The 14,116-nt window shown below is 41.9% G+C and overlaps 1 protein-coding gene across 2 annotated transcripts; it reads left to right on the top strand.

Annotated features, from left to right (window-relative positions):
* Window positions 1-6,693: 6,693 nt before the first annotated feature.
* Window positions 6,694-8,682, top strand: Rpl22l1 (ribosomal protein L22 like 1). Of its 2 annotated transcripts, none has more exons than XM_021158045.3 (4): window positions 6,694-6,798; window positions 7,773-7,865; window positions 8,006-8,127; window positions 8,447-8,682. In XM_021158045.3, the coding sequence occupies exons 1-4, from the start codon at window positions 6,790-6,792 to the stop codon at window positions 8,589-8,591; spliced, it is 369 nt and encodes a 122-aa protein (XP_021013704.1). In that variant the 5' UTR covers window positions 6,694-6,789; the 3' UTR covers window positions 8,592-8,682. The 2 variants fall into 2 exon arrangements, with proteins under 2 accessions (XP_021013704.1, XP_021013705.1); XM_021158046.3 differs by having other exon boundaries at window positions 6,744-6,798; window positions 7,776-7,865.
* Window positions 8,683-14,116: the final 5,434 nt, after the last annotated feature.

Genomic DNA, 14,116 nt, shown 5'->3' with positions numbered 1-14,116 from the left:
ATATGTGGCCATTAATGTTTTGTAAGTATGTAAAACAGTTGCTTGGCTTAAGAGCCACCATAAAATAGAAAATATCTTGCCATCTTCCTACCCATCCTCTCCATCACTCCAGAGACACCGCTGGCGTCCCTACCTTGCCAGCAGGAATTGCTGTTCTCTCCACAGTGGTCTAGTGATGAGTCCTTAAAGTGACCTCTCCCTCACTGTGGGAACCATATGACCAGTGACCAGAGACACTGCAAGTAGCTCTGGGCTTCAGTTCACACACTTTCTCTGGCACTATAAGCCATGGCAGGTTACTATGTCAGTTATCACTGACCATGATCATTGCTACTAAAAACCTTAACCTTCCAGATATACAAACCAGAGATATACAGTGAAAGAAATGGGCTCCCATCCTCTGTCCCCACATTCTGTTGTCACTTGCAGATACCAGGATCCCATTTCCCAGGAGTAATGGCAGAGAGGAGAAAGGTAAGAAGGCTAGATTATGGATTGTGCGTCACTGTCTTAGACTCTCTCTGTTCCCTTGTTAAACATCCAGATGGGGAACCTTTTGTAGAGTCACCCTCATGTTAAAGGTATGCAGCCATGCTCCCTGGGAAATTAAAACATCTATTCCCACAATACATTCAGCAGATGTTTGTAACAATCACTGGGTTGTGTCTCAGAAGGCCAACTACCAAGGTCTTAGCCACCTCTTGGGAGTTCTTTCTAAAAGTAATCAAAATAATATTCTGACTATATCCAGAGATGATTGCCAGTACTCAAGTGGTTTGGATCCTGAGTTCTGGAGAGCCCAAAAGGCTTGGCAGCCCTGGTTACCATCAGATCCCAACCCATTCTTGGTGGGAGAACAGCATATGTGTAAGTAATGTTCATAGTATATCAGTCTTTTTGTTTTCAACCATGTGTACTTTGATTTAAATTATGGGTGCCACCATTTTCATTTATGTATAGGCACATACATCACTAACGTCCTGATTTAGAGAAATAACCTTCCAAATCAAATGAAACTTTGACACACAATAATAATAATAATACTGAGATACTGAGAACACAAAGGAAATGCAAGGTTCTGTAGAGATACTAAAATTAAGTAGAAGAGAGGGCTGTCTTTCTAATCCTAATGCTCCTTAGTCTGAGGCAAGAGGATGGTGGGTACTGGGCCAGCCTGGGCTACATAGCAAGATTCTTGTCTTTCACATGCAACTTGCATTGTGATACCAGTTCCAGATGGAATTAAAAACAAAACTGGAAAAATAAAAGGAGTTTCTGCTTGAAAAATTTTGGAACATATACAATGAAACGAAAGTCTGTAATTTTTTTCTCAAAGATAATAAAGCATTATATTTCAGAATCTTTATAAAGTAGCACCAAGAAAATGCATAGCACTTCTCTCTATATCAATAAAACGTGAACATGAGAGAGTTCATGCCTGAAGCAAACAGCCAGCCAACAAACCAGAAGGGAACACAAAGAAGCAAGTAACAAAGACCAAAGCAGGAACAAAGGAGTTAGAGAAGGAGAGAAGTCCAATTGAACTTCTAGTTTAAAAAAAAAAAAAAAACAGGAGTGGGGTGGGGGTTGGGAGCGGGACAGATCTTTGTGAGTTCAAGGCCAGCCTGGTCTACATAGCAAGTCTTAGGCCAGACATAACTGTGTGATGAGACTGTCTCAGAAACAACAAAAAGCTAACAAAGTGAACAGATCAAAATAATTTAAAGAAAGTGAAGGGATGGTGTCACAGCTCAGCAAGTAAAAAGTGCTTGTCATCAAGCCTAATGACCTGAGTTGAACTCGCAGACCCACAGGATGGAGGACTCAATCCACAAGTTGTCCTTTGTGTGCCTTGGCTATGTGTGCAAATTCATAGATCACAATACAGAAACATGAAGCAAGTATATGTGACAGTTTACCTTTCCCCTTAGGGTTTGCTATATTTTGTGCTCTTGCCAGCTCCTAATTTGTTTATCTTCTAGAAGTTCGGGTAAATCCATGCCAATGCCTATTAGCTCTATATAGCTGGTTTACTTAGGAATGATCCAAGGTGACAGGATTAAGGAAGTAGGAGGCAGCAGAAGCAACTAGCAATACACTAGTGACAAGCCAGGCCCAGTCCTGTGGGATCTCCCACACAATCATGCAGAGTACACTTCTGAACTGCAAAGATGTAGCTTGGCCAAAACGCCTTATACACTACTCACTTCTACCTAAGGGATTCCGGGGCATGAAGCATGGCAATGGCGTACTCATGGGAACTCGCACTTCCTTCCAGAACCCACACCGACAGCAAGGGCTTAACTCCTTAAGGGCAGCACTTATCCTTGGAGGGCAGGAAACTGGGTGAATGGTCCCCTCCTCTAGAAAACAATATGACAAAATGTAAGTTTGGACATAAAGCTAATATAACTGGTATTATTTCTTCCTCAAATGTTTGTTAGAAGTAACCTTATTTACAGTTTGATCCATTTAAGAGATACGGGACTATTCAGATATTCTGTTTCTTCTTATGTAAGCTCTGGTAAGTTGTATTTTTCTGGAAATTTTATATCTAGTTTGCCATATTTTTCATATAACTTATACTTTTAACTGTTTTGATTCACATGGAACATTTGTGGGGGGGGGTTGTTTGTTTTGTTTTGTTTTGTGCCTAGTGTTTCTGTGTAGCCCTGGCTGTCTTAGAACGCACCCTAGACCAGGCTGGCTAAAAAATATCTTAAATGCATCTTCCAGTTTTATTATTTATAGCTGTCACATTGCTAGCTTTATTGCTGCTTGTGTGATATTTTGGATCCCTCTCTGGACTGTTTGGAAATAATTTTGTCTTTGTACCTTGAAGGGCTCCCTAAATCTGAGAATTCTGACATTTCTTTGTCTTTTCCCAGTCTCTCTGGTTCGTCCTACGGGATCTCCTAGCGAGTGCATTTGCAAATCATAATTCTGGCATTCTTGTTTTCACTTTTTGTATCTATAATTTCTTTGCTTGTTTGCCTCCTTGCTTCCTTTCTTCCCCCTCCCTCCCTTTTTTCCAACTTTATTACTACTGTGTGTGTCTGTGTGATATGTGCAAACTTGATAACCTATGTCAGAGGAGTCTCCTTTCACAATGGGTTCTGAAATTTAACTCAATAGGCTCGCAGAAGTAGCACCTTTACCTGCTAGAGTCTAATCAGTCTTCCCATGTCCTTCCTTTTCCTTCTTTCTCCTTCCGACTTCATTGTTGTTGTTTTTCTTCTTCAAAGTTTCAATGTTGTCAGCTGATATCAAACTTACAGAACCAAGGCATCCTGCTACAACCCCATCAGTAGCTGGAATTATTGGGATCACTCTCTAGGCTCGTCTTCTTTAATTTTCTATTGCATATTAGTAGCTGATTTCTTAATTTTCTCTTCAGCTTGATCCATCCTCTTGTACAGCATAAAATAATTTAAAGTCAGCTTTTGTATTTTAAATGCAAGAAATACTTTTTGAGGATTCTGTTTCAAATACTGACAAAATTTAACTATCTCTTGTTCCCTCATACTTTGAAATATTTTAACTCTTAGTCATACTGAAAGTACTTATTTTATGTTCTGGTATTTTTCAATATATGTAGGCTCTGTTGATTTTATTTTATAGGTATAGTGATTTGTTTTCCTATGTATTTAGTGATTTTAAAAGCTGGCAGCTCATATTTCTGAAAGCTTAGCTCAGGGAATTCTTCCTGACAATATCAAAGGTGCATTTCTCCAGAGAATACTTGTACTTCTTCCTGGCATCAGTCCAAGCACATATTAACTGCAGTTTTAGGAGGTTTTTTTTTTTTTTTCCTATCTTGGTAGGGCTAATTCAGACTCCATATATGTATGAGCAGAGCTTGCTTTTTGGCCTCCAAAATACTCTTTTACTTTGCTATCAGCTTAACCATACATTACAAGTCATTTATAACATTGTGTTTTATCCCATTTGAGGTGGCCATATTATATGGAGTTTTGCAATAACCTTAATCTACAATATCCTGCATTTTTAACTGATCCAGCTATTCGTGATCCAATATCAAATACATCCAATGAGTTAAGCTTATAATCTATTAAAAATATATCTGTCCACCAGGCATGATTGAGCACATCTTTGATCCCAGCACTTATAAAGCAGAGGCTGGAGTATCTTTTTGGGTTCAAAGCCACAACCTGGTCTGTGATAGCCATGGCTTCATAGTGAGACCCTGTCAGTGAGAGAGAGAGAGAGAGAGAGAGAGAGAGAGAGAGAGAGAGAGAGAGAGAGAGAGAGCACATTTGCCCTCATTCTATTTTTTTTCTGGGCTTTTTAAAGCCAAAAAAAAAAAAAGAAAAAAAACCCAAACAAGCAAAAAAACTGATGGTTTAAATGACAATGGCCCCCATAAGCTCATATATTTGAGAGCCCCAATTTGGAAGGATGGAAATGTGAGCCTGTTGGAGATGTATCATTGAGGGTAGGCTTCGAGGATTCAAAAGCTCACATCATTCCCAGTTAATCTCTGCTTTGTGCTTTGTGGGTCCAGATGTAAGCTTTCTGCTACTGCTCCAGTGCCATACCTGTCGCCTGTCCACCTGCTGTCATGCTCCCTGCTCTGATGGTCAGGGACTCACCCTCTGAATCTATATAAGTCACCAACAAACTTTCTTCCACAAATTGCTTTGGCCATGGTGTCTGCACACCAGTAGAACAGTAACTAAGACAGGCATATATGCCATGATGCACTCTGTAGGAAATCCAGGGCTTAGAAAGAACTATTGACAACATTAATTCTTGCTATCTGGTTAATATTTTTTTTAATCCAGAGAAAAAAGTTTAATCATTTTCACCCATTATGGTTTCTAATTTAGTATTTGGGGGATGACCAATTATTTAGAATCATTTTTAATTTTTTTCATTTTCCTCTAGTCTATTTTTTAAATTTTAATTTAATTTTTAATTTTTTTATACTCCATATTCCATTTCTTGCCCCCCATCCACCCTCCGTCTGCTTCACATCCCACATCTCCTCCCTACCCGGCCCCGTCTCCACGTGGATGTCCCCACCCCCCACCCCACCTGACCTCTAAACTCCCTGGGGTCTCCAGCCTGTTGGGGGTTAGAGGCATCATCTCTGAATGAACACAGACCCGGAAGTCCTCTTGGTGGTCCAGTGTTTGAGAGATCTGGGGGGGGGGGGTGTGTCCAGATTAATTGAGACTGCTGGGCCTCCTACAGAACAGACCCTCTCCTCAGCTTCTTTCAGCCTTCCCTAATTCAACAACAGGGGTCAGCTACTTCTGTCCATTGGTTGGGTGCAAATATCTGCATCTGACTCTTTCAGCTGCTTGTTGGGTCTTTCAGAGAGCAGTCATGATAGGGCCCTTTTTGTGAACACTCCATAGCCTCAGTAATAGCCCTGGCACCTCCCCTTGAGCTGGATCCCACTTTGGGTCTGTAGCTGGACCTTTTTTTCCTCAGGATCCTCTCCATTTCCATCCAGGTAATTCTTTCAGACAGGAACAATTACGAGTCAGAGGTGATGGCAACCCCATCCCTCACTTGATGTCCTGTCTTCCTGCTGGAGGTGGGCTCTATAAGTTCCTCTCCCTACTGTAAGGTGTTTCATCTAAGGTTCCTCTCTTTGAGTCCTGGGAGTTTCTCATCTCCCAGGTCTCTGGTGCATTCTGGGGGGTCGCCCCAACTTCCTATTTCCTGAGGTTGCCTATGTCTCCTTTAAATAATTGGCTTAAGTGGTTATTGTTATAACACAGAAAGTTGCCAAAGATAAGCAAAACAAAATTTTAAAATGTCAATTAATGGCCTATTTTCAAAATATCTAATGATCATTTTGATCTGCAGAACAGGAAGCCCTTTAGGAAGAAATGTCAACCCTGGCCCCTGGCTGAACATTTGGAACGGAAAGTTTTTGTGATTCTTAAGGCAAACAGATTTTAAAATTTAATGAAATTGATTTCTTCTAAAACCTCAGCACCACTAGCACCATACCCTACACTATATTAACGCCTATTACCGATCGCTTGGATAAAACACAAACACAACTCTTACATTCTAGGGCCTTTTCCAAACCAACAACTAAGGTCCATCCCATCTCCTGTCCCTAAATACTAGAGTTTAACACTCACAGAAACGTATACTGCTGAACACCAACAGCCTCACCACTTTTCTAACCTGGCGTCAATTACAACCGCTCAAAACTCAAATGCTTTTTTTCTTTCTGTCATCAAGGTACCTCCATCCCAGTGTACTTTGTAAACATTGATAGTTAGGTTTCAGCAGATTGTGAGTCAGTAAGTAGAAAGTACAATAAATTATGCCCATCCAGTAAACCCAAAGCGTACTCAACTCATTCTTCTCAGAAGGACATCCTCTACCTTAAAAGCTAGGCAAAGCATAGAACTTTTTCTCTAGAGGATTATAATCGCCACATAATAGAGACGATCATAAAGCAACATTGAGATTCTGCCTTGCCCTGAATTATATATAACAGATAACTCCAGCATCCCTTGAACATACTTCACTCTGGTTTGTAAGTTTGCAAAGTCCACAGCCAGAGCAGAGAATCAGTCGACTCCGGCGTCCCACTAGATGACGCAGGCAGAAGCCAAACGCCAGGGCATCCCCGCCCCCCAACGCCACGCCTCCGTTTCCTAGGTGACTGCCAAGCACTCCGTGCATATCCGGTTCCGAGTTGCGTAGTTCGCACGCTCTGCGTATGACGCAGCACGTTTTTATATAAAAGCGTGCGTGCAGCGCAAGCCCGTTCTCTTCCCACGGCTGCAGCTCAACATGGCGCCGGTGAGTGCACGCGCGTGTGCGGGGCTAGGGTGTTACAGGTAGCTATTGCGTCTAGCGAGCGGGAGCGCCGCAGGAGAGAAGGCGGTGGGAAGAGAGTCGGCCTGGGCGGCTCGACTGGGACGATAGAATCCGGGTTGCGGAGCCATCCGTGACTGCCGTGCGGCCTGCGCCGCTGGAGCCGGGCCCGCGACTAGCTTAGTATCGGCGGGCGCGGTCGGTCTCTGGGCCTCTTGGTTTCTCCATGGCCTGTGGTCACCCTGTCACCGGAAGAGAGCCTAGGTGGCCAGGTCCGCGGTTGCAATGAGGTTAGCAGTTTGAAGAGTGTGGTTTAAACATTTGGAAAGTCACTATACCCAAAATTATTAAAAAATAAGGTTGCTGAGTAAGGATTCAAAACTGAGTGACGTCTGATGGACCCATCGGGACTGCCTGTTAATTGCACGGCAGTGAGCGAGTCCAGTCCGTCATTCACTGAAATGGCAGTTCCGGGTATGCGATAATTGGAGGGTGGTGAAGGCGTAGAGTATTATTAATTGGTAGCCATTTAGGTGACTCTGTTTGGACCAATTACAATAAAGCATAAAGAGACCCATTACCCTAAAAATGGTGTTTTAAGTTCAGATAGAACTTGAAAAGCACCTAGGTGGGTGTTTTGATTTGAAATTGGAAATAACGTCAGTTAACAGTAGGAAGCAGTTCTTCATAATCAAGCAAAATTTCTCACTATAAGTTTACACTTGGACTTGGTACTTAACTGGAAATGATTCCCATGAAGTTTCATGGGAATGGAAACATTGGTTTAAACCAAGTTAATGAGTAACCTTTACATATATAGTACAGGATCCTTTAAGTGCTGGTCAGGTCTGTGTATAACCCATTATACCATATGTATGCTGCGTTGGTAATTTTTTTCTTGAGAATTCAGTGTCTAAGCTGAATAAACTGCTTTAATGGCATCATAATTATGTCTGTAGCAGAAAGACAAGAAGCCTAAGAAGTCCACCTGGAGGTTTCATTTGGACCTTACTCATCCAGTAGAAGATGGAATTTTTGACTCTGGAAATTTTGTAAGTGTCTTACTGTGATTGCATAGTTGTTGGCATTTAAATGTAGTACTTGATATTAACCTAAGCTGTGCTCCTAGGGTAACTTCCCTAGTGACTAGGGTTTTCTTCCCTAGTTTTGCATTCTTTCTGTTTGAAAATAGGAACAGTTTCTACGGGAGAAGGTTAAGGTCAATGGAAAAACTGGAAATCTTGGAAATGTTGTTCACATTGAACGCCTGAAGAATAAAATCACAGTTGTTTCTGAGAAACAGTTCTCCAAAAGGTGAGTTCTGTTTTTAAGTTGTGATGGAATATCTTATAGGCATTCTGCTAAAATGACTGTTAATCTGTTTAAAGGTACTTGCATATAGGGTCAGGATGACTCTTGCTGTCTATTTCATTTCAAAAATGGGGAATATTAGTATATTTTGCGTCAACAGACAGCAGATTTCATGGTGTGTTGTAGGGGGTTGAGAGGCTGCTCTTGTCCTGTTTGCTTCTTAAAACCAAAGTCTAGTGAACCGGAGTTACAAATGTGGCAGTGCGTGTTTTCATGATAGGATTGATCACACATCTAATAAAATCATGGTTTTGTCTCAAAGGTATTTGAAATATCTTACCAAGAAATACCTTAAGAAGAATAATCTCCGTGATTGGCTACGTGTGGTCGCATCTGACAAGGAGACTTACGAACTTCGTTATTTCCAGATTAGTCAAGATGAAGATGGTTCGGAGTCTGAGGACTGATTGGCCTTTGCTTGTAATACAGTTGAAGTATTCTAAAGAAATATAAAATTGGACTTTATGAGAAAATAAAAGTCATTGCACTCTATAAAAACATGTATGGTTCATCAGTGTGTTGGATGCCTAGAGAAAAATTTGGGTTGTTGAGTGATTCAGGCCTCTTCCTTAATGAACAGAAAGGCTCCTTGTGGGTGAATTATTCATGCTTACTGTCTGTTAACAGCCTTAGTTGACAAGACCTGTGAATTTTCTTAGCTTTGTACCCTAATCCAGCTTTCTGCAAAGTTAGATACCTGCTTATGTATGTATTCCTTTGTCACTGGGCTAGTTGGTGTAAGACTATAAATGAAAAACATCCTGTTTGCTTACCCCAAGAACTGGCAAATATTTGGCACTACAAAGGAACCACTGATAAACATTTTGTTAATGAAGGCAACAAAAACCTGGGTCTGTCCTAAGCAGCTTAGGCAATGGGGGAGGGAGTAGTAAGGGAAGAGGAGTAGCTCTTAGGATGATTCCAGGGTGTCGCTTCTGATAGGCATGTCTGTGAACTGCATTGAGAGCCAGGCTGGTGGTTTGAAGTGTATGCAGTGTTTTGGTATAAGGGTGGGAAAGGAAAGGGTGGATTCAATGGATTTTTGAGAGAATTTACTGAGACTGATTTAGTCTTGCTTTGCAGCTGTAACAATTCTGTAGTGCTGAAAACAGGAATTTACCTTACAACTTCTGGAGGCTGGTCAGAGTCCAATTTCTAGTCCATAGAACCAGCTGAGTATACCCTTAACTGGTAGACAATATGAATTTAGAGTTAGGTTCCATAAGAAATCCTAACCAAGAGTCTGTATTCTAATTAATCACGTCTGAAATGCCCACCACTGTCACTTGGTTTCAGTGTGGGCCCTGGATGAAGGGAGAAACATCAACAGGTAATCTAGACCCTCTTTTAAATGTCACTGCCAAAATGATTTCATTTCAGACTGAAATGATTGTGGAGTGTTTCTGCAATGGCCAAATGATAAGAAATCCAGGTATAGGTTTGGAGCAGTTGAGGATGTATGTGAAAGGATGTAATCTTCATAGAACACTATGGCATGGTGGGCCATTTCTGTTAACTAGTGCTTCTAGAAATGGAGGCAGGAAGATTAAATGTTCAGGCCCCTCCATCTTTGGTTTCATTGAGTTTGAGACAAATCTGGGCTCTCTCAGACACTATCTCAAAAACTAGCGAATGCAGACAGGATCAAGGGCTCCCACTTAACTACCTCCTTCATGCCTGCCTTACAAAAAGCTTTTGAAGCATGTCTGATAGTTATGTATTTAAAAGCTTCCAAATGAGTCTTACATTTAATATTATGTACTAGGGCCTGGGTAAACTTATAAAATACTCAGGAGTTACAAAATTTATTTAGTTAATTTGGTAGCTGCTGCTAGGTATTATTTGGGATACTACCTTAATCAGAAATTTCTGCCTTAATTAAGCCCAGTTTAGGAAAAGGAAAAAAGTAAGATTGTGTATTTCATGGCCGTATGCTATGAAGAAAAATACAGGTAATGGGGAACCGGGTCTGGGAGAAGGGGTTGCTTCTGTAAGTGCAAACAGGAAGGCTCTGATCCTTGCAATATAACCCCAAGAGATGCTGTATCCAACCAAGTAGATAATCTGAGGCATTCCAGGGAGAGAACAGCCAAAGACCTGGGGGCAGAAAGCCCTTGCTACCTCCATCAAACCCTTTTTGATCTCAGCAGGAAGCCTGGTAGGAAGGAACTAAAACTTGAGAATTCAAAGGCGTGTTGAGGAAAAGAGTTCAGAGTGCTGTATTAAAAGTAGAACTTGAGAGCTTCACAGTTGGGGGGAACCCAGGCAGTCGAGCTGAGTGGCTGAGGTTTGGTGAGTGCCAGCTAAGCTGTGACCTCTTACCGAAGTCACACTTAGTTGTTGTGCCAAAATACTTACAGACACACCAAGTAGTGTGGCTATATGGCTGGGTCTTACAGGAGGCTACTAATAATTGTGAGTGCCCTGACCTAACTTTACACTGTAAACAAATGATTATAGTGTACTTTGTTAGTCAAGAATATTCAACCCATCATTGGGAAGAGAGGCCCCTTGGTCTTGCAAACTTTATATGCCCCAGTACAGGGGAACACCAGGGCCAAGAAGTGAGAGTGGGTGGGTAGGGGAACAGGGTGGGGGGAGGGTATAGGGGACTTACAGGATAGCATTTGAAATGTAAATAAAGAAAGTAATAATAAGAAAAGAATATTCAAGACAAGAACTCACATTGATCCAAAGAAAGCTCTCACTTGGGCTATGCATTTTGGACATGATATTCTTGAGATCTTTTTTTTTTTTTTTCCCCTTGTCTCTAGCTACATCAAAGAGTATTTTTTTTTTTTTTTTTTTAACAATTGAGTGATTGGTTTTTGGTGGAGGCATTCTCCTTTGTGTGCTGTTATGGAGGCTGATGTGTCCTGCTTGATCTGAGTAGACACATGTATGTTGTGCCAGAGGAGGCTGCAAGTGTGTATCGGGTGAAACTGGAGGTAGGGATAGCTCCAAACCCTAGTTGTGGTAAGCTTGTGTGTCCTCTGCCCAAGATGGAAATAAATAAAATCTGGTAGGAAAACAAACAAACACACAAACAAAACAAACACCAACCTTTTAAGGAGTCTTTCTTTCTATTTTGTTTAAGGATGTGTGTAACAGTAGATCAGAGCCTAAAACATGGAATTTGGTTGGGGAGAGGACTAGTTTGGGGACATTTTGGGGAACACACTGGCACAGAGGTACTAGTTCTGGGGTGACATCCGGGTATAAGGTTCGAAGGACATACAGCACGTGGTTTGGTAATGACTTCAATGTAATAAGCATTTGCTCTGGTTATGGCTTCCAGGAAGCACTGGTCATCCGATGCTTAGACACTGCATTAGCCAGGGTTCTCTAGAGGAACGGCAAGACTAACTGAATATATATTTAAAAGGCACCCCTTTTAACACACTATGGCTGGAGTAGCCCAACAATGGCTGTCTCTCCCCAGAGCGGCTGACAAGTCAGTGGTTTGTCAGCAAAGGGTGAGTGTCTCGGCCATTCCGATCTGGCCATACCAGAGGATTGGAGGATTCCTGGAGAGCTGCTGGTCTAGGGCTATGCTGGAAGCAGGTAGGAGCCAGTTCTATTAGCAAAGGGATCAACAGAGAGAGCAAGAGCAGGTGAATCTCCAGTGAGCACAAAGGTAAGCATGGACCAGAAACTTTTCTTTTTCTATCTTCTTTTCTATGTGCTCCCACCACAGGGCGCCCTCCACATTTAAACTGGCCTTCTCACTTGAAATAATCTGACCAAGAGAACCTCTCACTGAGCCAGGCAGTGGTGGCACACGCCTTTAATCCCAGCATTCTGGAGGCAAGGGCAGGGAGATCTCTGTAAATTCAAGGCCAGCTTGGGCTAGAGAGCAAGTTCCAGGACAGTCAGGACTACACACAAAAACCCTGTCTTGGAAAAGGAAAACAAAACAAACAGACAGACAAACAACCACAAAACAAAAACCCTCACTGGAGTGCTGCAAGTGGCTAGCCTGATTCCAGGTCCTGACAAGTTGCCATCAAGTTCAGCCATCGAAGTCACCTTTATGATTTTACCTCACAGAAAATTTTACCTCAGATCAGTCCCCACGGCCATCCCACTGAAACAACTGCAGCTCCTTATATTGGGTGAGAAGGAATATAATTTGTTCCTTTTGTGGGTGTGTCAGCATTCTTGATTTTGTGCTCAGACAGAATTCTGAATTGCTTCGTCTTATTGCTCTACTGCCTCACAGTTATAACGCCTGCGTCTGCAGGGCAGGTTTTATGAAAAATGCTGTGTTTTACAGAATATGTGGATGTAGCTGAGAGTGTCAAGCTATCTCCTAGCTGCTTTTCTGTCTCTCAATGGCTAAGCACCAATAAATTGCAAACAGTACAAAAACAAAACAAATGAACAAAAGAAAAAAACCAATCTGACAAGCAAAAAGGAAGTTCAGGGCTAAAGTCTCCTTGGTTGGAACTAGGCCAGGTGTCCTTCCCTAAGGCAATCCTGAGAGTAACCAATGTGCTTAATCCAGTCGCCGCGGCATGACTCTGGAGTAGACAGGGCAGGTGGAGTGTCTCCCCTACCCCCACCACGTGTGAAGTGGTAGCCCTTCCTAAGGAAACAAGGGCCCATTCATTTTCACTCGAAAAAACTGAATGCTAAAATTTAGATGAAAAGAATAAGGACCTGTAACAGTGAAAACATATTGAACTGGAGTACAATGGAAGAAAACAGTGTGCCCAATTTCTAAACTTTTTACCCAGGTACATGAATCATGACCATATAGTGTTAGTGGAGACAGTAAAGCCCAATGCTATGTACAAGACTATATATATATATATATATATATATATACACATATACATATATACACCGATTAATTATATTGATATACAATAAATAATATCTTAATATATTAATATATATCAATATATAATGAATAACATACATATTATATATATTAATTTATATAATACATGTATGCTTTGTATATACATATACGTATACATGATATACTATACTATATATATTTCTGTTTGTGTGCATTTTGCATTGTTTGGATGTGGATGCACACATGCGTATGCCAGTGGACTTATATGTATGAACATGTGTGTGTGTGTGTGTGTGTGTGTGTGTGCACACCCATGGAGGCCAGAGGTGGAATTTGAGTATTTAACATTTATGTGTTATTTTTTTTATGCATCTCTGTGTTTTGCTTGTCTGCATATATCTCTGTCCCTGGTGCCAGCAGAGGCCAAAGAGGGCACTGGATCCCTTGTAACTGGAGGTACAGACAATTGTGAGTTGCCACAAGGGTGCTCACAACCAAAGCTGAGTCTCTCGCAAGAACAGCAAGTTCTCTTAATTGCTGAGCCATCTCTCCCGCCCCTCTCTACGTTTTGAGGCAAGGTCTCACTGAATTAGGAGCTCACCAAGTCAGACTAACTGTGAGCCCCACCCCGACCCCGCCATGCCCACACCCTGATGATCTGCTTGGCTCCAGGTCCTCCCTCCTCCATACCTCCACTCCCACCCTCCCATTCCCCACTGCCCAGAAGTACTGAGGCTATATCCATTCACAGCCAAGTCAGGCTTTAGCATGGGTTCTGGCATCCAAATTCTGGTCCTAATGCTTATGCGGGTGCTGGATATTCTCTCTAATGCCCATTGTCCTGATGGAACAACCAGCCTTGCAACTCTTGCCATCAGCCTGATACCACACTCTCTCTTCTGCACCACATCTCTGAGGTGTGAACAAACAGGAGGAAATAGAGCAGGGCGTGGAAGGACTGAAGGACTGGAAGAGCATGGAAACGGTGGGGAAAGCCTGGCGAGTTAGCAGAAAGACAGCAAGAAAGCGAAATGGAAATGTGTGTATTTGTACAGGAAAATGTAAGACATCAGGCCGAAAATATCATGCAAAATGTATTTGTAGGGAGACACTAATTAGCAAAAT

Source organism: Mus caroli, unplaced genomic scaffold (assembly GCF_978045245.1).
Source record: "Mus caroli unplaced genomic scaffold, Mus_caroli_1 scaffold_3, whole genome shotgun sequence".
Lineage (NCBI taxonomy): Eukaryota > Metazoa > Chordata > Mammalia > Rodentia > Muridae > Mus > Mus caroli.
This window is presented reverse-complemented; position numbering and strand designations above follow the sequence as displayed.